General features: G+C 38.8%; 1 protein-coding gene across 3 annotated transcripts in view; it reads right to left on the bottom strand.

Moving 5' to 3' along the window:
• Positions 1-21,360, bottom strand: part of rbks (ribokinase) — a 47,266-nt gene that overhangs the window by 14,463 nt on the left and 11,443 nt on the right. For all 3 annotated transcript variants that reach the window (XM_017476535.3, XM_017476534.2, XM_017476536.3), the window contains exons 3-8: positions 15,067-15,199; positions 13,146-13,209; positions 12,934-12,996; positions 12,257-12,421; positions 8,886-8,977; positions 1,124-1,312 (exon numbers count right to left, since the gene is read on the bottom strand). In XM_017476535.3, coding sequence (XP_017332024.1) covers positions 1,124-1,312; positions 8,886-8,977; positions 12,257-12,421; positions 12,934-12,996; positions 13,146-13,209; positions 15,067-15,199 — 706 coding nt within the window. The remainder of the gene's footprint in view (positions 1-1,123; positions 1,313-8,885; positions 8,978-12,256; positions 12,422-12,933; positions 12,997-13,145; positions 13,210-15,066; positions 15,200-21,360) is intronic.

Genomic DNA, 21,360 nt, shown 5'->3' with positions numbered 1-21,360 from the left:
CTAAGCACTTCCAGGAGCTACCTTAAAATCAAACACCTCTAATTTTTCATGCTCACTATACAACAGAGCTGGACTAAACACTTCCTTTTTTTTATTCTTTAACTTCCATTTACACAAATTTCTGCCTGTGTACAACTCTAAATAATTCCCAGCACACATCCCTGAGACTTTCTACTACCATTTAATGTGCTTTCATTGAGTCATACCCACTATTCCTAGAAGAATTTCCACGTTCTGAATGGTTCATGGTGAACCTTCATGGATCTCAGCTTCAGGGATTAAGCAATTTATGACAAATTCTGACACTATGGATGAAACCACATTTACTCATAGCTCATAAATTATATCAAAAGTACTTTTCCTTTACTCCTAGAGTAGTTGTTTCTTCCCGCCATCAATTCAAATAAAATCTAATTTTTTTTCCCATTCTACCAAAAGAAAGTCCAGATTTGCATTAGTTGGAGTGTGCTACCTCTTAGTGTTTTACTATAATTGTTATTTTACACTATTAACTTTGTTTAGAATCAGTAGTAAGCTGGAAGAACAGGAAATATGAGCTGTTGTGATGCCAAAGCCAGCAAAGCACACTGTGAAATGAGTCAGCCTCTTTATAGGAATTATTGAAGGAAAAGCCAGAAAACCACATGCAAAATTAAATTAAATGCTAAATATGAATCCATTTGAGTAATATTTTGTATTAGTAAGATTTTGGTTTTAAGTGATTTTTCAGGAACCAACACTTGATTACAGACAATTGTAGTCCCGTTGCGTTACTTAGATTGTGAGTAAACATTTAACAGTCCCTCTCAAAGATATTTTCACTTATAATTAACCCAACATGTTCCGCAAGCACTATGTTTGCCATAATTGATAACCCATTAGAGCATATTTCTCAGCTTCATCATGTTATCTGACATCATTCAGCATGAATGGGCATGACAGGGCATGGCGACCTCAGCTGGCTCATGTAACATTTATATTTCCACCAGCTTGCATGATGTTGCTGATGTTTTAGTAGTTCCACTACATTGTCAGTGTCATAAATAAGTCTTGATCAGTCTGCTAATGATATGCTAATTATAGCCAAGCCATAGTGTATGTATATAGGGAATTGTAGTCTTACTGTAGTGTCGACTGGGGTGACCTTAGTTGTAGGGATGTGTTTGGGATTTGGGTTTGAGGCCTGTAGCACCACACAGCCTTGTGGACCCAGAGTGACGATGACTGCAGCACAACCGCGTTTCAGCAGCTCCAGACCTGCATGTCCTGCGTCATTCACTGACGCCACACGAGTCCCCGTTAGCAACTCAGCCTGGGGGCAAAAACAGTGCTGCGTCAGCTAGAATGCATGTGGGAAAATCACATAACTAATATTAAGCAAGCATGTGAACATAAAAAAAAAATAGAGAGACAGGATTTATAGAGGATATAAATGTAAAATATCAATGGGAATATACTTCAAATATATTTTTCTTATGTGAATTCATAGGGGTGCCTATAATTGTTGCACATCTATATTTATCATATATATTTTGGATAAACCTGTGTTGTGTTTGCAATTGTTTGATATCCATGAGAGCAGAGTATTTTTGTGAAGATCAAAAGGTTCAACAATATATACAATTTTTCACAGCCTTCTTTGCTCATATTTTCCAAGGGTGCCAATATTAGTGGAGCGCACTTAGTGTGTGTTCATACATTCATCAAATATTTCATACATACATTCAAATATTTTCACATTAGTAATAACTCAAGAAATCCGGAAATATAAAGAATTCATAACATTAAAGTCCATAAATAAAGTTATGTGTAATAAAGTGGAATGACAGGAAAAAAGTATTGAACACGCTGAGAAAAAGCAGTTCTCCAATTCAAGGTAAGGCAAGGAACACACACACACACACACACACACACACACACACACACACACACACACACACGCCAATATGAATGTATGTATGTCTGACCTGGGAAACCTTCAAATAGTTCATTTTTTTACATTTCCTACTATATATTTCGTATATAGTATGATTTAAAAGGGAGAAAATGGCATTTAAAGCTTTCATTCCACTGAAAGACACCCCACATACCTCTCCATTTGTAACCTAATCTACTTACAGAACAACAACATTAGTGCTAAATTAAGGAATTATAGGTTTACAGTGGGAAATGAGTTTTGAATATGATTATCAGCATCTTCCACATCAGTCTCTGTCTCATCACCAGGTAAAAGCCATTCTAGAAATTTAAACACAACCCTCGTCGCCGTCTCTTCACTCGATTGATCTCAGTTCACGTTAACATTGGTGGGGAAATAATCAACGATTATTTCAGTCATTTATTTTCCGATGGCTAAATTCCTTTTTATTAATACTTTTTGTTAGGTCATTCAAACAGTTTTATAATGTAATCATTACTGAGTGTGTAAGCGCTCTTCTGTGTTTTGATGATGATCTATTGGCACAGGAGACATTCTGACAGCTGGAAATGTGATTACATATGAAACTGATTAGGCTTATTGTGCATTCCGCTATTTCACGTAGCTATGCCAAAATTGAATCAAATCATGATATTCACTGCCTGAGGAAAGGCAGTGAATGTAGCTTACATAGCTAGCAAGGTTTTAGACATTTTTTAATCGGACTGACTGCAACTACTGCTGTGTTGGTTAATCTGGCTCATGAACTTTGCAGGATGACAGTCAAAACAAGGTTAGAATGTAGACTAAATAAAAACATATCCATGCCGGTTTGGAAAATATTTACGTTCAGTTCTGTTTATGTTCAGATGTTGATATCTGTCCTTTTTAAGGTTACAGATGTCAAAGTACATTATTTTCAGAAAAACTAAATGTTGGTCAAAAGCAGATTTATTTTCATTTTTGGCTGTTTTCCAGACTTTAGCCACAGCGACATGTGACAAGTTTTTTCACATATACAGTGAGGGAAAAAAGTATTTTATCCCCTGCTGATTTTGTACGTTTGCCCACTGACAAAGAAATGATCAGTCTATAATTTTAATGGTAGATTTATTTGAACAGTGAGAGACAGAATAACAACAAGAAAATCCAGAAAAACGCATGTCAAAAATGTTAGAAATTGATTTGCATTTGAATGAGGGAAATAAGTATTTGACCCCTCTGCAGAACATGACTTTGTACTTGGTGGCAAAACCCTTGTTGGCAATCACAGAGGTCAGACGTTTCTTGTAGTTGGCCACCAGGTTTGCACACATCTCCGGAGGGATTTTGTCCCACTCCTCTTTGCAGATCTTCTCCAAGTCATTAAGGTTTCGAGGCTGACATTTGGCAACTCGAACCTTCAGCTCACTCCACAGATTTTCTATGGGATTAAGGTCTGGAGACTGGCTAGGCCACTCCAGGACCTTAATGTGCTTCTTCTTGAGCCACTCCTTTGTTGCCTTGGCCGTGTGTTTTGGGTCATTGTCATGCTGGATTACCCATCCACGACCCATTTTCAATGCCCTGTCTGAGGGAAGGAGGTTCTCACCCAAGATTTGACGGTACATGGCCCCGTCCATCGTCCCTTTGATGCGGTGAAGTTGTCCTGTCCCCTTAGCAGAAAAACACCCCCAAAGCATAATGTTTCCACCTCCATGTTTGACGGTGGGGATGGTGTTCTTGGGGTCATAGGCAGCATTCCTACTCCTCCAAACACGGCGAGTTGAGTTGATGCCAAAGAGCTCCATTTTGGTCTCATCTGACCACAACACTTAAACCCAGTTGTCCTCTGAACCATGCAGATGTTCATTGGCAAACTTCAGACGGGCATGTATATGTGCTTTCTTGAGCAGCAGACCTTGCGGGCGCTGCAGGATTTCAGTCCTTCACGGCGTAGTGTGTTACTAATTGTTTTCTTGGTGACTATGGTCCCAGCTGCCTTGAGATCATTGACAAGATCCTCCCGTGTAGTTCTGGGCTGATTCCTCACTGTTCTCATGATCACTGCAACTCCACGAGGTGAGATCTTGCATGGAGCCCCAGGCCGAGGGAGATTGACAGTTCTTTTGTGTTTCTTCCATCTGTTGTCACCTTCTCACCAAGCTGCTTGGCAATGGTCTTGTAGCCCATTCCAGACTTGTGTAGGTCTACAATCTTGTCCCTGACATCCTTGGAGAGCTCTTTGGTCTTGGCCATGGTGGAGAGTTTAGAATCTGATTGATTGATTGCTTCTGTGGACAGGTGTCTTTTATACAGGTAACGAGCTGAGATTAGGAGCACTCCCTTTTAAGAGTGTGCTCCTAATCTCAGCTCGTCACCTGTATAAGAGACACCTGGGAGCCAGAAATCTTTCTGATTGAGAGGGGGTCAAATACTTATTTCCCTCATTAAAATGCAAATCAATTTATAGAATTTTTGACATGCGTTTTTCTGGATTTTTTTTGTTGTTATTCTGTCTCTCACTGTTCAAATAAATCTACCATTAAAATTATAGACTGATCATTTCTTTATCAGTAGGCAAACGTACAAAATCAGCAGGGGATCAAATACTTCTTTCCCTCACTGTGTGTGTGTGTGTGTGTGGGGGGGTAAATCTGTGCAACTGCAAAGGAACCATTATACTACTGCCTTGCCCAGATAAGGGTTAAGTCCCTTAGTCATGCACCCACTGGTGGCATTCTGGCATTTGTGAAATTTGGACTCAATAGCTCAAAGTTATTAATGCTCACTTTTCTCTGTTATGCAGCTGGACTCTCCATAGCACCTCTTAAATGTCTGGAGATGCACCACAGAGATGTTTAAATGAGGGCAGAAAGTAACCCTTTCATATTTGTGCATTTTACTTATCTTGCCCTTACTCTTCCATGGCCACCTGCCAGAACAGAGCAGCGCTCGGATTACTCGTCTTTCTAGGATGATCTACCTGCTTCGGTGTGTTCTCAATTATTTATCTTTCACTACCCCAACTATAGGCATCGGATGAAAGCATGACTGAAAGCAAGAAGGCTGAGACTGAGGCCAGTGTACTCTGAGCTCTCACTTTCATGTCCCACCTGTACATTTTTCCCCTCTCCAGCCTCTCGGCACATCAAAGCAGGTCTCATAGAGCACTCTTGGTCGCAGTGGCAGCTCTTTAGCCCCAGGACAGTGTGACTCACAAGCCACGCATCTGTCTTCCCTAGTGTTTTTTTTTTCTTTAACTGTTTCCCATCAATACATGCCCTCATCTGTCAGCTCATCCAGCCAAGGTGTGAGAGAGGGTGTCTCTAAACACACGATTTACCGTAAGTGGGAGAAAATGACCCCTCCCCAAGCATTTCTCACTCAGACGACAATAAAATAACTGTTCAGCAACTTGATTTGTTATCACTGTGCAGGTCATGACCTGGTAGCAGAGCGTGGTGTTTATACTTGTCCCTTTCAACATATGATTTGAAGCTTTGAAGGTAAATTATAATAGACGGTCATATCATCTTCTACTTGTTGTATTTACTTTATTTACTTCATTTATAGCAATAGTAATTATTCAGTTTTTAAGTTTATACTACATTCTCTAATTTGATTTGTCAGAATCATTCTAACACGTTCAAATGTATTATCGTATCAGTAGTAACAACTAATTCACTGGTCTCCCCTCCACGTATTCAAGTGTAGTCCTGCAACTAACGATTATTTTGAGAATATATTAATCTGTCAATTATTTCTCCGATTAATCGATTAGTTGGATTAAAAGGCCCCTTTTTATTTTCTGTATTTTTTTCCCGAAAAAAAAAAATGCTATTTCACATTCAGCTCAATGCTGTCTTTCAAACACTGTGTAAATTGAAGGCTATGAAAAAGGTATTAAGGTATCTATGTGGGCTATGCTATACATTGTGCAAAGGATTTAAAAAATATATTAACATTATATTTTGAAAAAAAAAAAAAAAAAACAACTGATTGATCACAAGCAGAAATTAAATCACTATATTAAAAATGCTACAAAAGACAAACAAAAGCACAAAGTAAGTGTTAATGTTCTTGAATGTTCTGCAGTACCACACACATTCACTCATTTGAACACAGTAACATGTTACTTCATTCGGTAAATGTACGACACTTCTTACATTTATATACAATTATATGTTATAACCCCATTACATCTATATATAGCTAAATATAGCATTAAACAACATATTTGATCAAAATGAATATTTTAGTCAGAGTTATTGCGCTTCCTTTCTATTGCGCGCTGTTTGATTGGCGTGTATGCATGGACTCGAGCTCTTTCAGTGAAGCTTAACGGAGACTCACTCGGTGTCAGGACGAGTCTTTATGTAAAATGGAAATACTGGTGTGAATTTATAACATGTACAGATAAGGATATAAAGGTAAAAATGCAATTTCTGCGCTGAAGAAAACATGTCTGGAACACATTAAACCGCACACGCATCTGTTGCAGCATCCGACACAACAAGCCACGTTAATACACTTACAGGTTTGTTTGAAGTGCTTAATATAAAACATTCCCATGTTTTGGACGATCTGGATCGTGCACTTTTCCCGCAGCAGCTCACTCTGTGACCTCCGCTGTTTCTCAGATGTGTTTTATTCATAGAAATGCGTTTTTCACCATTGTGAACTGATATCAATGACAGGGGGTTTATATCCACAGTGACATCACAGACCCAACTAATCTATAATGAAATTCGGTGTTGATTATATTAATTATCAATAAATAAATAAATAAATAAAAATCAGCTTTGGCATGGTAACAGTGACTGTAATTTTGAATTTTGTCAGACTACATCACACTAGCCTGTCACTGACTGTTTTTCTATAATAGCACACGCCCAAGTTTTATTCCTCACTTAATCTCTATATACCTTTCTCAAAATTCTCAAAAGTTACAAAGTACAGTAAAACATTACCATAAAAAACTTAGGGTAAGCGTTTATCTTTAAAATTATTAAAGTAGTTATGTCCATCCATCCATCCATCTATTTTCTGTACCTCTTATCCTACACAGGGTCGCAGGGAGTCTGTGTCTATCCCAGGGAACTCTGGGCACAAGGCGGGTCAATACATCTCAGGGCACAATCGTACACATATTCACACACTCCAGACAACTTGCAAATGCCAATCAGCCTACAATGAATGTTTTTGTATTGGGGGAGGGACCTGGAGTACATGGAGGAAACCCCCAAAGCACGGGGAGACAATGCAATCTCTGTGCACACAGGGCGGAGGCGGGATTTGAACCCCCAGGCCCGAAGGTGTTGGGCTAACCTGCTAATCACTTAACCATTGTGCCCCCCCCCCAGTGGTCATGTAAACAGTATATTGAAAACCTGTAAGTCATTAATTGTATCATGAAAAGGGAAAACATATGCATTAGGTGATATGCATTAGGTATGCTGTGTCAATGCAGACAATAAAAAGAGGTCTTAAAACCATCTAGAATTGTCTTAATTTTATAAGATTCATTTTTGAATTTTGCAATCAGATGATGAAAAGCAAAACTGTTGTCAGTAAATGACTGCAAAATCCCAAATAAATCTATGGCAGTATGGCTATAAAGGGACTCAGGTATCTAAAGAGAAACTCCAATTGCTCATGACTCATGTAGAGAAAGAGCTTATCATATTAATTCATTAAAATATTATATTATGGCATGTAAATGCATTGATCAAATTATTATTTCATACATATAAACATTAGAGGTGTAACACTGGCACTATCTGTATCTATTTAGTGCTCCAAATATCAGTAACCAGAACCAGAAGTGGGTGTGGCCTAAAGCTGAAGGGTTTTACCGCTCACTCACTTCCCGCATTAAAGTAAAAACCTCTAGTTTGTGCAACTTTTTTGTTGTGTCCCATGGGATCCCGAGCTTAATGTTCACCTCCAATCTCAACCAAAATAACCTGTGAATCTTTCTCACAAGATTCCCAGTTAGGAGGACCCATTCTTGCATGGCTTACTAAAGACAATGATTCTTTTTTGGACTATCAACGCTCCATAGCACATTTTAGTACATGGTATGATGATAACTTTCTCCAGTTTAATATTTTAGCTCTTCCAAAACACTGACCCATCCTTCCAGTATTATCATTAACAGAGAGATGGTTGAAAGGGTGGAGCATTTCAGATATCTGGGCATTATATTAGATAAACATCTCAATTTCAATCAGCACACTCTAGGTATTTACAAGTGCTGTCATCAGAGACTGACAGTTATTCGTAAACTTAAATATCTGTCTGTTCAGCCTAGTCTTCTTCTTCTTCTGTATCGAAGTATCATTGGGCTGGTTCTTATGTATGGTGCCATTTGTTTCTTCCATTTGCTAACAGTTACCAATAAGAACAAACTCTTAAAGAAAACTAATTTAGCGAGAAAAATGATAGGTATTCCCACCCCTAATTTATCTGACTGTCTCATTTCATATACGCTCCGGAAGGCACATAAAATTTTAAATGATCCAGACCACCCACTTTAACAATATTTCAACCCCCTTGCTTCTGGCCACAGGTATAGACTACCCATGTGCAGAAAGGCCAGTTATGGTAGGAGCTTTGTTCCTACGGCTATACGAGGATTAAACACATAGGTACTCAGCCATTGTGATGCCATCTTATGCTCTGGCATTTGTTGTATGATCCTGATGTTTCCTTTTTGTCCCCTTCTCCCTTCTATGTCTGTGATTGTTTTTGATGGTTAATATGTACGGTGTTGCTGTGTTTATGTTTTTTTCCTACGCACCAATGGTGGAAACAAATTTCCTCTTCGAGGACAAATAAACTATCTATCTATCTATGAAGTGTATGAACCGGACTGGACAAGGTCTGCTGGAGGAGAGAAGTTAAAGTAATCTTTTTAGTGTGTGTGTGTGTGTGTGTGTGTGTGTGTGTGTGTGTGTGTGTGTGTGTGTGTGTGTTCTTTCACCTCAGACTCATTACAGCAGAAAATGTCGGATTCCCTGTAGAAGTCAGTGTGGAGGTCTGGAATAGCAGGGGCTGGGTTAAAGATGGTCTTCACTGTAAATGATACAGAAAAAGTGTGTAATAGGTCATTCAAGGTCCTGCTGCTTATTCATTTCAGGAAAGACCTGCTCTAGCTGTAATACTGCTCTAATACTGATATGACTTATGAGGAAACAGCGGGTCACACAAAGACAAACCCTTCCCATTCACGTCACACTGCACTCAGTGTGAAACTCGCATAAGATTTCACTTGATCCTTCCCTTAGCAAATACTAGTTTCAGAATTATGTAAATACCAAGTAATAACTTCCTTGTGACTTAATGGTGCTTCGTGAACCAGATACCAACCAAAACATCATAACCCTTCCCGTGGGCCAGAGGATGTTTCATTTCTAAACCGAAACCTGATGCGCATCAACAATGCGTCAAGATATTGACATATTGATGACTGTCCCAATGTAGAGTTCTCCTTATCCTGTAAATCGCACTCATCTTATGCATATAATCTCTTAGCTATCACTGCCTGAAAACTTTTTACTTCAATCTAAGTGCATGCGTCATATCGTAGTCATCCTTTAAGCTTTTCACGCCATAGCTCAAATGCAGTCGTGTCATATCTCTTTCTGAGGTCATACACGGCTTGGCTGCATGACACACTGCACATAGCAAAACCACAGAGGCTTTGAAAAAAAATATACATCTCTCTTACAAAAGCGCACAAAGAGCAGAAGTCAACTCTGATATCTTTCCCTCACACGGTTAGTACACACATCTGGGTTTCTGACGTGCATGGGACAATTATTGGTGGTGGTGATGGTGTGGGGGGGAGGGGGGGGGTAGTTACCTTAGCGAATGAGTCATGTCTAAGATCTGAAATTGCTCAGAGTCTAACACACATTCCTTGATCAATAAACTTCCCCTTGTTGTTAGGTTTCATTATGAGACCTTTATTCCCTACACCTTAGAGGCACAATGATTTAGTCACAAGAAATGAAGACAACCCACTGAGACAAAGTGAGACCAATAAAGGAAAAGTCGATATGTTGAATAAAGTGTGTATGAGGAGAAAAAAACAAAACAAAACAAAAGAAAACAAAACAGGACAACATACTTAGGTGAAAATTAAGTCGTTCTAAATAAAGGAAAAATCCACCCTGAATGACTTGCATATTAATATTTATAATTACCGTATGATCTTCAATGACATCCAATATTTATTGGCAATGAAATCCTGACTTTTTTTTTTTTTTTGGACATGGTGTATTTTCACTTTCACATGGTTTCCCACAATGCTGTTCGACTCTCTTGATAGAGGTGAAGCAGGAATTATCCCTTGCTTCATCTCTACCTAAACAGAGCGATGCAGCAGTGCTTTAGTCCGGTAGTCTGTCCAGCTCTCTCAGCTCCTCTTCTGTCCACTCTGCTCAAACAGATCAGCTTCGAAAGCATTGACGTTCATGCTAATGGAACTCCAAGTCCAGCGTTTGCTGTCTCCGTTACTGCTATGTTGAATTTCTCATTAATATGACATCGCTGGAAACCGGTGAATGAGAAAATAAGCTTTCGCTCTGGGTTTCAGACGTATGAGAAAGAAAGAAACATCGGTGCTAAATCCTTTATCCTACATCGTCACAAAACTCCACATTATGAATTAATGACAAGTGCTTAAACAGAACAAAGACCAATTTTACTCGAGCAAGCTTGTGGAGGTGGCATGTGCGTAATCCGAGCCTTGAGAAGTGCTATTCACACACGTCACTGCCTGACAAACTCATCCCAAGTGATATTCACATAATCTAGGCTAATAGCCCATTTCGCAACACTTGATATGATCTGCTAAGACGACAGCGCTGTCATTGGCGCGTTTCTGGGTGGTTCTGAGGTGACGACTATTGGAGTGTGATGGCGGGGGGGATGTGGGAGACCATCTGCGGTGCCCATCTGCGCACGAGCCATGCCATGGTGCATCTCCAAAAACCCGAGACGAGGGCGTTTTCTAATCAGCAGGTACCTGATTAGATAAGGTGTTAATAACGTCTGCACATGTTAAGTAGGATTTCCTGTTTCCTCTTTTATTTTGTGCTAATCTTATCCATCTACATCAATGGCAGTCACGCTGTGGGAAAATCCGTAAGCAGAACTTGGTTAACAGGACCATGACATGACGTTTATTAGGTCAGAAGTAAGTAAAATGGTCACAATTACAATATTTGTAGTAAATAAAATCAAAATATCAGTTCAAACGTTTGCTTCCCCCTTTCGGAATGTGATTGATATTATACAGAGTGTCTCAAAAGTCTCCATACATAGAGGATTATGTTTGCTAGCACCCAGTCAGTTGTGGATTCACCAGCGGATGTTTGTGGACGTCTACTTCTCGGTTGGTCCGCAACACTGCCAGTCTTTCTGAATTTGTTAATAAGTTTGACAACAGTGTGGTGTGTGATCTGCTCGCCCCGTTTCCTGTTAAAGTTCATCGCAAACTTGCGACAGCGTCCCGATCCAGCCGTGAGAATGATTTCAATACGTTCTTCGCTTGTCAAAGGCTTTCTGAAAAAATAATAAATTAATTTTTTTTCCAAAAAAATTTTGGAAGACATTTGGGTAAAAAGTGTTCATTTCTCCTGTGTATTTGGGGACGCCATGTATTCTACTCATATTCCAACTTCGGCTTTTATAACGGCATCAAAAATCTTTCATGTTTCCTCTGAGCAGCTTTCTGATCCCACATCACAATTATTTCTGCTATATCTCTTCTGTCTCTGGCAGATTTCTTGGCACATTCTTCTTGAGATTTCTTTTCAAACTCTGCCAGTTTTTCCCTGTTTCCTTCAGATCAGGTCAGTAGACGGAGAGAGTGCTGACAAATCTTTTTTCCGTTATTTTACCCTATGATTCTATTTGTTATCTTTTTGCAGGATACACCGTTTTTTGTTTTTACTTCCTGGATGATGCCCGGAAATAAATAAATAAATAAATAAATAAATAAATAAATAAATGTAAAGATATATTTATTTATTTACTATTCTATTAGCAAATAATTTTTCTTCTTTCTAGAAATAAATGCTTAAAATAAGCAAAATTATCTGCCAATAGAACAAGACTATTTAAAACTTGAAATTAGTATTAAAAAAAAGGCTAGAAGTAGGATAATCTTATATTTGGTTTATTGTAATCTTATTAAAGGAAATACTGGATAAATTTGACATTATTCAGGATATTTCCTGACTTGCCAAGATGTCATTTTGCAGTGTCGATGTTATTTTCTACAGTGCACGCACACACACACACACACACACACACACACACACACACACACACACACACACTGACCATTGCTTTGTCGAGCTATTCGCAGGGCCTGCAGCGAGATGTGTGAGCTGATCTCCAGCTGGCAGAGCAACACTTTGGCTTTAGCCAGGGCAGAGCGTGCCTGCTCCAGCTCCTCTTCCCCCAGCAGCATGTTGGCACCTGCTACAATCACTATGGCATTCTCACCTGCACACACAACCCATGAAAGAATTTACAGAGTCCAGGTTCACTAAGGCTTTTATGTGTGTGTGTGTGTGTGTTTTTTTTTTTTTTTGCATTTCAAAAGCAGCAGTTTACAAGATAATTGTTCTTGAGTCACTGTGACTTTAGTGCAGGAAGATGGGACACTATGGTATCCGCAGGTTGTTATGGTGATGGCGATGACGTTATTTGTAAGCCCCCTTGAGAGGCTTGTGGATCTCCACCAGAGTCAGAGTCTCTGTTAAAGCTGTGATTAGTGACATTTACAGCACAACAGGCTGTGCGTTTAGCACCAGGCTGGTTATGTCAGCCACCCCACCTCCAGCAGTGCTAAATAAAGCCAAGCGGCTATAAACTATGCGGTGTGGGTGACGACCTGAACCACCCCCAGGTGGAGAGGAGCGCAATCATCTATGCTTCATTCACAAGTGCACTTTGTGTTATTTTAGAAGCTGCGGGTGCAACAGGGTGCCACATACTCAGCAACTTCACACTACCTGCATCGTTTACGATGATGGAGGCAGCTCCGGTCATGGCTTCAGCCGTCTGAGTCACAAAAGCTGCACAGGGATAGAATCGGGTGGGGAAAAAAATTTAAATCAGCAAGCACACTAAACACAGTGCAGAATGCATGAGTCTACAGTGCATGTCAGGGTAACAAAGTGCTCGGTTAAAGCCAGGTACAGTATGAGGTCGGAAAATTTATTACCTGTGCATACGGCGTTGTCTTTGAAATTCTGAATATAGTTGCTCCCGAAAAAATCTTTTCCAACCTGATGAGGAAGACAAAGTTGGTTATTAAGGGCTGAGCTTTTGCACAAATCCACATCTGAGGTTTTCACCTCAACATGGACTCCTAATCCTGTGATAAACGTGTCTATATGTATAAAGTGGCAGCATACTGTACATCACAATCTGTACTTACAGGCAGAGAAATAACCTCTGAACTCAAAGCGTAGTATTCAGTTATTCATGTTAAAGCAGTATTCAGTAACTACATTGAAATTGACGGGAAATGTATGTACAGTACGGGTGCATCTCAAAAAATTTGAATGTCATGTAAAAGTTAGCTTTTTTCCATAATTTAATTCAAAAAGTGGAACTTTCATATATTCTAGATTCATTACACATAAAGTGAAATATTTCAAGCCTTTTTTGTTTTAATCTTGATGATTACAGCTTAAGGCTCATGGAAATCAAAAATCCAGTATCAAAATATTAGAATAAAGAATTTATAATACAGAAATGTCGACCTTCTGAAACGTATGTTAATATATGCTTTTCCACGATATTCTAATTTTTTGAGATGCACCTGTAGCTATGAGTGAGGATTAAAAGCCTGTATAATGGTGAGTTTAACTGAACTGTTCACAAATATAAAATACACAGTAATGTAGCACCACCCCCAAGCAAGCCAGAGGTAAGAAAAAAACCCTGAGACGGTATGAGGAAGAAACCTTGAGAAGAACCAGACTCATCTGGGTGGCTCTGGATCGTACGATTATAAATAATTCCCATCTATAACTGTGTACTACATGGCCAAAAGTGCAGTTGTGTAAATAGGAACTCCATTATAGTTTTCACATGAATTCTATTTTGTTGAAGTTATGAACTGTTCACTGATGGAGACTTGAGTGCAAAACTGTTCATAGCAATTGTCCACAGCCATCTTTGTGGTTTTTAAGTAGTGTTGCATTATCTAAAATCTTTCTAATGTGTGCACAGTTTCATACTCACTACTTCCTGAGAAAGAAAGTGATTCAAAAGCAGTTGCTTCGGCTATTATAATCTATGCAAAATCCATTTTTAAAGGTAGAAGTGTGTAACCCAGAGCATCCTGATGCCTTTGGAGTTAAGCATCCATTAAGCATGCATTTTGCATGATGCTAAACTAGAAGCTATGAATTCCCCTTACGTTTTTAGCCTTGAAGTTCCAGTTCAAAATCGGACACGAACTATAAGCCCAAACCACATCTTGACTGCATTTCAAGTACTTATTCTGTAACGTCTGCAAAGATAGTGGAGCAAATCCTAATCGTAATAGAAGACATATGGGATTAGACACAAGAACAGATAAGTTTGATGAATACAAGGAACTTGAAACAATACTTTTCTCCCTGTGCATTACTAAATTCAGCCAAGCCTTCCAGACATAGGCACCCCACCCAAACGCCTACCTTGCTACCAGTTGACTTCTAAACCACCGCACCTCTCTCTCTCTCTCTCTCTCTCTCTCTCTATCAGAGATGTTTAGTGCTCCAAAGGGTGGAGGGGTCCCTTTCTGCCCACCGGGGCTCCTTTTATCCCACGCTGTTAAAGATACGCCAAGGCCGCGGCTCTTCTGTACCTGACGCCCCTGTCTTTGAAGTGCAACTCCTGTTTCAGGGCTTCTGAAAGCACGGGAGGCTATTTTTGTACCGTGCATATTTCAGTATCGATCGGGCTCTTTGTACGAACAAATACACTTCTTTATTACTTCTTGGTATGGCAGGTACAAGCGAACAATAAAGGGAACAGCAGCTCAGTGGTGTGAATCTAATTAAATGGGTCTGAAATAAATGGCTCTGCAGGTACCGAAAGGCTCAGGCCGAGACATGCTGGCAGCAGGAAATGAATCTCTTGATTTGTACCTTGCACACCATCGCAGTCTTGGCTCCGAGCCGAGCAGCCTGGACACACTGGTTTGCTCCTTTGCCGCCGAAGCCGATAAAGAACTTGTGGCCATGTATTGTCTCTCCAGCTTTGGGCAGTCGAGGTGTCTGGCTAATAAAATACATACACAAGAGAGTTTAAAGCAAGAAAAAAGTGTGTGGTCAGATGTAGTTTAGAGTCAAAACAACACTGTGTTCTTGTTATTTTGTTACATTTAAGACAGAACCTTCAATGTCAGAAAAGAAAAAGGAAACAGTATAGAACATCCTAGTAAAGTGGTTTTACACTGTCTATATTAGTGCACATGTCTGAATGCATTATTGTTTCTATAGTAATAGTTAACACAAAAACGTACGTGTATGCCGCATGCGCCACATAAATGGATTTAAAAAAAATAACCAAAAAAAAAAAAAAACCTTCGTTGGTAAATTTGTTGATATGATGAAATTTTCTGTGTCGTGATATTTATTCAGTCCCTCCAGGATTTGGTGTTTTTGCGATCGCAGAAATGAACGCAAAATCAAGCGAACTCCGCCCTATCCGGAGAGGCTTGCAATGTTTTAAAATTACCGCAGATTTGGGCTGAGACACGTCACGTGACGTCATCACAACGCGCATTCAGCCAATGCCCTCTTCGATTCACGTGCGTCGAACATGAGTACAGCTAAAAGCAACAATCACAAAAAAAAAAAAAAAAAAACCCTGCTGTACGGACTGATTATTTGGCATTTGTGGAAGGAGTCTCCAGTGTCAGTGCTTTGTAACAGTCAGATTTTCCGACAAAGGAAAGTCTTCAGGATAGAAGGCTTTAAAGTTTCTCACTATCATGATGAGCTTTTTTGTGTCTTATTAACTTGTGATATAAAAGGAATAAACCCATTTGGGATGTAATGTTATAAGAAACCAATCAAATCACTCAAATAATGAACAGTCTAACTCTTGTCAGGGTGTAATATGCCAAGAACATCTGTTTGTTCACAAAAACAAGCGCATGCCGAAGTGATTAAGAGATTTTTTCAGTTAGGATCACTACATTTAATCTGTATGTTGATTCATCAGACGGGACATCTTCGTATCCATGTATTTGAATCTGATGATTCACTGCAGCTGGTTGAGTAATGTATGTAATGTGATTCATGTACTAAAATGCATACAGATTTCTTGCTCTTTAAAGTTCACTGATTTACCAGCAACATGCTGAAATGAGGTGGGGGAGACCGGAGGGTGAGCATTTACTGGAATAAATGCTTTATAAGTGCTGTTTATGAGTGAAAACATCACGCTCTGCCATCCCTAAACCTCCTAAATATAAGGCTACATCTCTGAACTCCAGAAAAAGGTAATTGCTGCAATGCGTGACATTACAGAACAAGGTCTGTGTGTTTCTCACCCAAGCAGAACGAGCAGCCATTACTCAGTCTATTGAAGAAGAAGAAGAAGAAAACAAAACCACTTAACCAAAGAAAGTTATGGCCTGGCTCAGGTCCAAGTCCCGGTGAGCGTGTGTGCTTTTGATGGTGGAAGAGGGTGCAGATAAACTTTGTTTTTTTCTGCTTGGCTTGTGATGTTTAAAGAGGGGCTTTTACAGTAATATTATTTACATGAAAAAAAGCTACGGTTTACCCGGTTTCCAGTAATCTGGAGGATCTTGTTTTGGACATTAATGTTAATGAGTCTGGTGGCAAGCCAAAGGAAGTTGCTTTTTTGTACAATGTTGGTGGAAGCAAACAACACATGACTATGTGAACATGCTGTAAATTCAAGTGCTGTCACTTGAATTTAATATCAAAAAAGTTTATAAAGGTTCCCAAACAATGCCAAAGGTGAGAGGTGGACATGCCTTGACTGGTGTAACAGGTTGCAACGGTTGAGTGGAAAAGTTTGCATTTGTCTTGCTTTGTGGGTAAGAAAAAAAGAAAAGAAAAAAATATATATATATTTTTTATCTTAATCAAATTGAATTCCAAGCAGTTACAAATCATAAAAACCAAAAACTACAAAATCAACATAAAATAAAAAGTTGGGTTTTAGGGCTGGGCTGGAAACAAAGGATTTTTTTTTTTCTTCAAAACCTTTCCCAACAGATATGCCAGATATTTTTTGCAGTAATGCCATTTAGATTTTTTTCACTACATAATACAGACGTCTAACAAATTAAAGTAAAACCAAAAATGGTGCTCTGTGATTTAACGGGCAAGTTCTGGGTCCATGCATCACTGCAAATCAATACAAAAATATTTTGCAGTTCCTGCAGGGTTTCACGATTTTGCGATTGCAGAAATGAACGTGCAATCAAGCAAACTTCGCAATATTCTGAAGAGCATGCGATTTTTTCCAAAATTAACACAGATTTTAGGTCAATTTTGGCCAAGATGAGTACAGCTAAAAACTCTCACTTTCCAACAAACATCGCTGCGAAAGACCGTGCAAAACAATTTTGTGAAATTGCAATTTTGCCAATTCAAGCAGAGTTCTTCAAAAAAAAAAAAAGCACAAAAAAAGATGCGTTGCAATTTTAAAATAAATAAATAAATAAATAAACAAATTTTTAACTACAATAATCACAAAAAACTCAGCGAAATCCTGTATGGACCAATTCTGGCTGATCACCTTTATCCTGCATGTAACAGTTTTTATCCTGATGGGTGTGGTCGCTTGTTGGATGACTCTGCTCACATCCACAGGACATGAGAGCTCAACGAATGCTTTAATGAGGATGAAAATGTTGTAAATCATATGCTGTGGACTCACGCACAATCACCAGATCTCAACCCAACTGAACTGAACAGTCTGGGAGATTATGCAGCGGTGTGTTAACAGAGCTCTCCACCACCATCATCATCAAAACACCAATTGTTGGAATATCTTCAGAAGAACTCCTCAGTACAATTTCAGAGACATGTGCCAAGTTGTCCAACACCTTACTAAGAAACTTTACACTACTTTTTAATTTGTCACCCTTACATCACTATAAATACACTACATAATAAAAAAAAAAAAACACGAGGGTGTTGAAGATCTCAGTGAAGAATAACTTTATTGCAGCATGGCAGTGTTTTACAGTATTTTATACTGTATTTCAAGCCAGGTTTTCTGCTTGTAATGTAAATGAAGTTTCAATCTAAACGTAAATTAAGGATAGCAGTTGATGTGATCACTTTTCGTTCTCACAGTACTGATGTCGTTACAGGTGTGACCCTCAAATGGAATAGCTGGTGTCTGGTGGGCATCCTGGTGCACTATGGCTGCCGTCGCATCATCCAGGTCGATGCTACACACTAGTGGTGGTTGAAGAGATTCCCCCGCACCCCACCCTCCCCCATACTATGTAAATCGCTCTAGAAAAGCGCTATATAAATGCAACTGTAAGTAAGTAAGACCTCAAATGGTCAGGTGATAGGATTGTCTAGAGAAATGCCTTTCTTTCCTTGGATGATTCTTAATATCCCACTGCCACTCCCATGCTATAACTGATTGAATGTCACTTTAGGTGGTGTTACACAAATATTGCTGAGACTAAGGTGTATTTGATAATTAAGACTTTATCAGGGATGAGCTTTTCCATTAACTACCTTGCAGTGGAATCTGTTTAGTGGCAGTCTGTAATTTCCTACAACTATTTATACATTTTTTAACATGATAATGAAGGACCCCAGACAAATTCAATTTTGCTGTCTTCCTTATTTTGTCCCAAGGATATGAAAACGTTTGCACTTAACAGGGTTTTTTTTTAATTTTTTTTTTTAAAACTTCTGTATTGAGTACTAAAGAAAATGTACTGAAGAAATCACATGCTAAACTTGCTCAATAATCTGATTTTTATATTTGTATGCCTTTTGGGTCAACAGGGACAAAATGGTTTCAAAGCTATTTTTGTTCCACGTCTTCAAAAAAAAACAAAACTTACCAACGGAAATGAGGAACAGATGAAGTAATTTGTGCAAAACAGATTTCAACATTCGATTTTTTGTTACTGGAATAATAAAGCTCCTCAGAATTATACAAGTACCAATGACACCTGCTATACTCTGAACTAAAATCATCTGTTTAATAAAACATGACAGGAAGTGCTGTTACAGGAAAATAATCAACGGCAGTGTGGTGTGATGCGGCCCGGAGCTACTGTTACCACCGTGAATAGATATTTTCCAATAGTCCTGAAGTGTTTTCTTCCTCTTATACCATAGCAATCTGTCAATGACTAGCTTAAATTTTTGTAAATTGACGACATGTCATGCTTTTCAACCGTTTACAGTTACATTTAATATTGTAGAACATCCATGAACAAGTTAGAACTGTTACAAATGAATGAATCATCACCTTCTGACCAATCAGATTCAAGAATTCTATAGCACTATAAATGTATATAATGGAATATTGTGTATCCTGACATGGGTATTATATTGTCATGTAGCCCATCCCAAACATTCAAATATATACTCTGCTGTCTTGAGTACACACATGTATACATGGCCTCATACCTTATATCAGCAGATAGGGCAAAGGGACTGACAGATATAGCTTTTATGTAATACCGCCTCCCACACTGACTTCAACAAAGAAAGGCTGAAATCTATAATTAAGTTGCAATAGAAGGACAGTGATGTAATCCATTACTGTAGGAGTAACTTGTGCACCTCAGTGACGTTTGTCATTTGATATGGAGCCTTAAATCTAACGAGGTCTGATTGAGTCAGCGTCTGGAATCAGTTAAGAGCGTCAGACTAACCACACCTTTCACAAACACACGCACACACATACAAACACATACGTTTGTCTCTCCTTGTTTGGATATTCTGTTGATGTAATTTTTAATGCATGTAATTAATTCTATACGTACACCTCAACCTAACACTAAGTTTAAGCTCAGTAACCGCTCTTTTAGGTTTTATCTTTTTTTTTTTTTTTTTTTTTTACATTCAAGCTGCAGTGTTTTGCGGACCAGACAACATACCCACAGACGTCCCCACAAAGCCAAAATCGTCAGATATTCATAATCTTGTGAGAATATTTGGTCCCCACATGGATATACACAGATTCTCTAATCCTAACACAAAGATGGACACGGATTCTCAAATCCTAACACAAAGATTTATACAGATTCCCAAATCCTAACACAAAGATATACACGGATTCTCAAATACTAACACAAAGATATACACGGATTCTCAAATACTAACACAAAGATAGACACGGATTCTCAAATCCTAACACAAAGATATACACTGATTCTCAAATACTAACACAAAGATATACACGGATTCTCAAATACTAACACAAAGATAGACACGGATTCTCAAATCCTAACACAAAGATAGACACGGATTCTCAAATCCTAACACAAAGATATACACGGATTCTCAAATCCTAACACAAAGATCGACACGGATTCCCAAATCCTAACACAAAGATATATACAGATTCCCAAATCCTAACACAAAGATAGACACGGATTCTCAAATCCTAACACAAAGATATACACGGATTCTCAAATCCTAACACAAAGATCGACACGGATTCCCAAATCCTAACACAAAGATATATACAGATTCCCAAATCCTAACACAAAGATAGACACGGATTCTCAAATCCTAACACAAAGATAGACACGGATTCTCAAATCCTAACACAAAGATAGACACGGATTCCCAAATCCTAACACAAAGATTTATACAGATTCCCAAATCCTAACACAAAAATAGACACAGATTCTCAAATCTTAACACAAATAAGATTTTATTTATTTAATTAATTATTTCAAGTAAAAACTGTAAAAAGCTATATATATATATATATATATATTTTTTTTTTTTTCCCGCATATCTTTTTTTGGTCCTCACTACAGGCTGAATACATGTGTAGTCTGTGATAGGAGTGTCAATCAGTCAGTCATGTAGCAAACATCGACACAGTCAGTGACTCTCCTGAGCCACGGGACCGCAAACAGGTGTGTGGTGACGTGAGTCGTGCAGTGGGTTGTTTACATCCTTTTTCTCTTTCCACAAAGAAGGGGTGGGAAACCACTGCTGCGGCTTGTGCGAGACTTTGAACCCACAGGCAGCACAAAACAAACCGTTTACTTTCAGAGAAAACCTTCGCTGACTTACAGACTGACTCACACACAATAATCTCTTTAGAATGGAAGATCTTAGTGCATGATTGTTTATACTGTAAATGGAAGCGCTTTTATTCTATAGTATGAGGTTTCACAAGGAATTTCTGACTGAGAGCGTGATCTCTCCGTTACACACCTTTCCAAGAGTGTACTGAAA

The sequence above is a fragment of the Ictalurus punctatus genome, chromosome 9 (assembly GCF_001660625.3).
Source record: "Ictalurus punctatus breed USDA103 chromosome 9, Coco_2.0, whole genome shotgun sequence".
In the NCBI taxonomy this organism is placed as follows: domain Eukaryota; kingdom Metazoa; phylum Chordata; class Actinopteri; order Siluriformes; family Ictaluridae; genus Ictalurus; species Ictalurus punctatus.
Note: the sequence above shows the minus strand (reverse complement) of the source record. Positions and strands in the feature narration are given on the sequence as shown.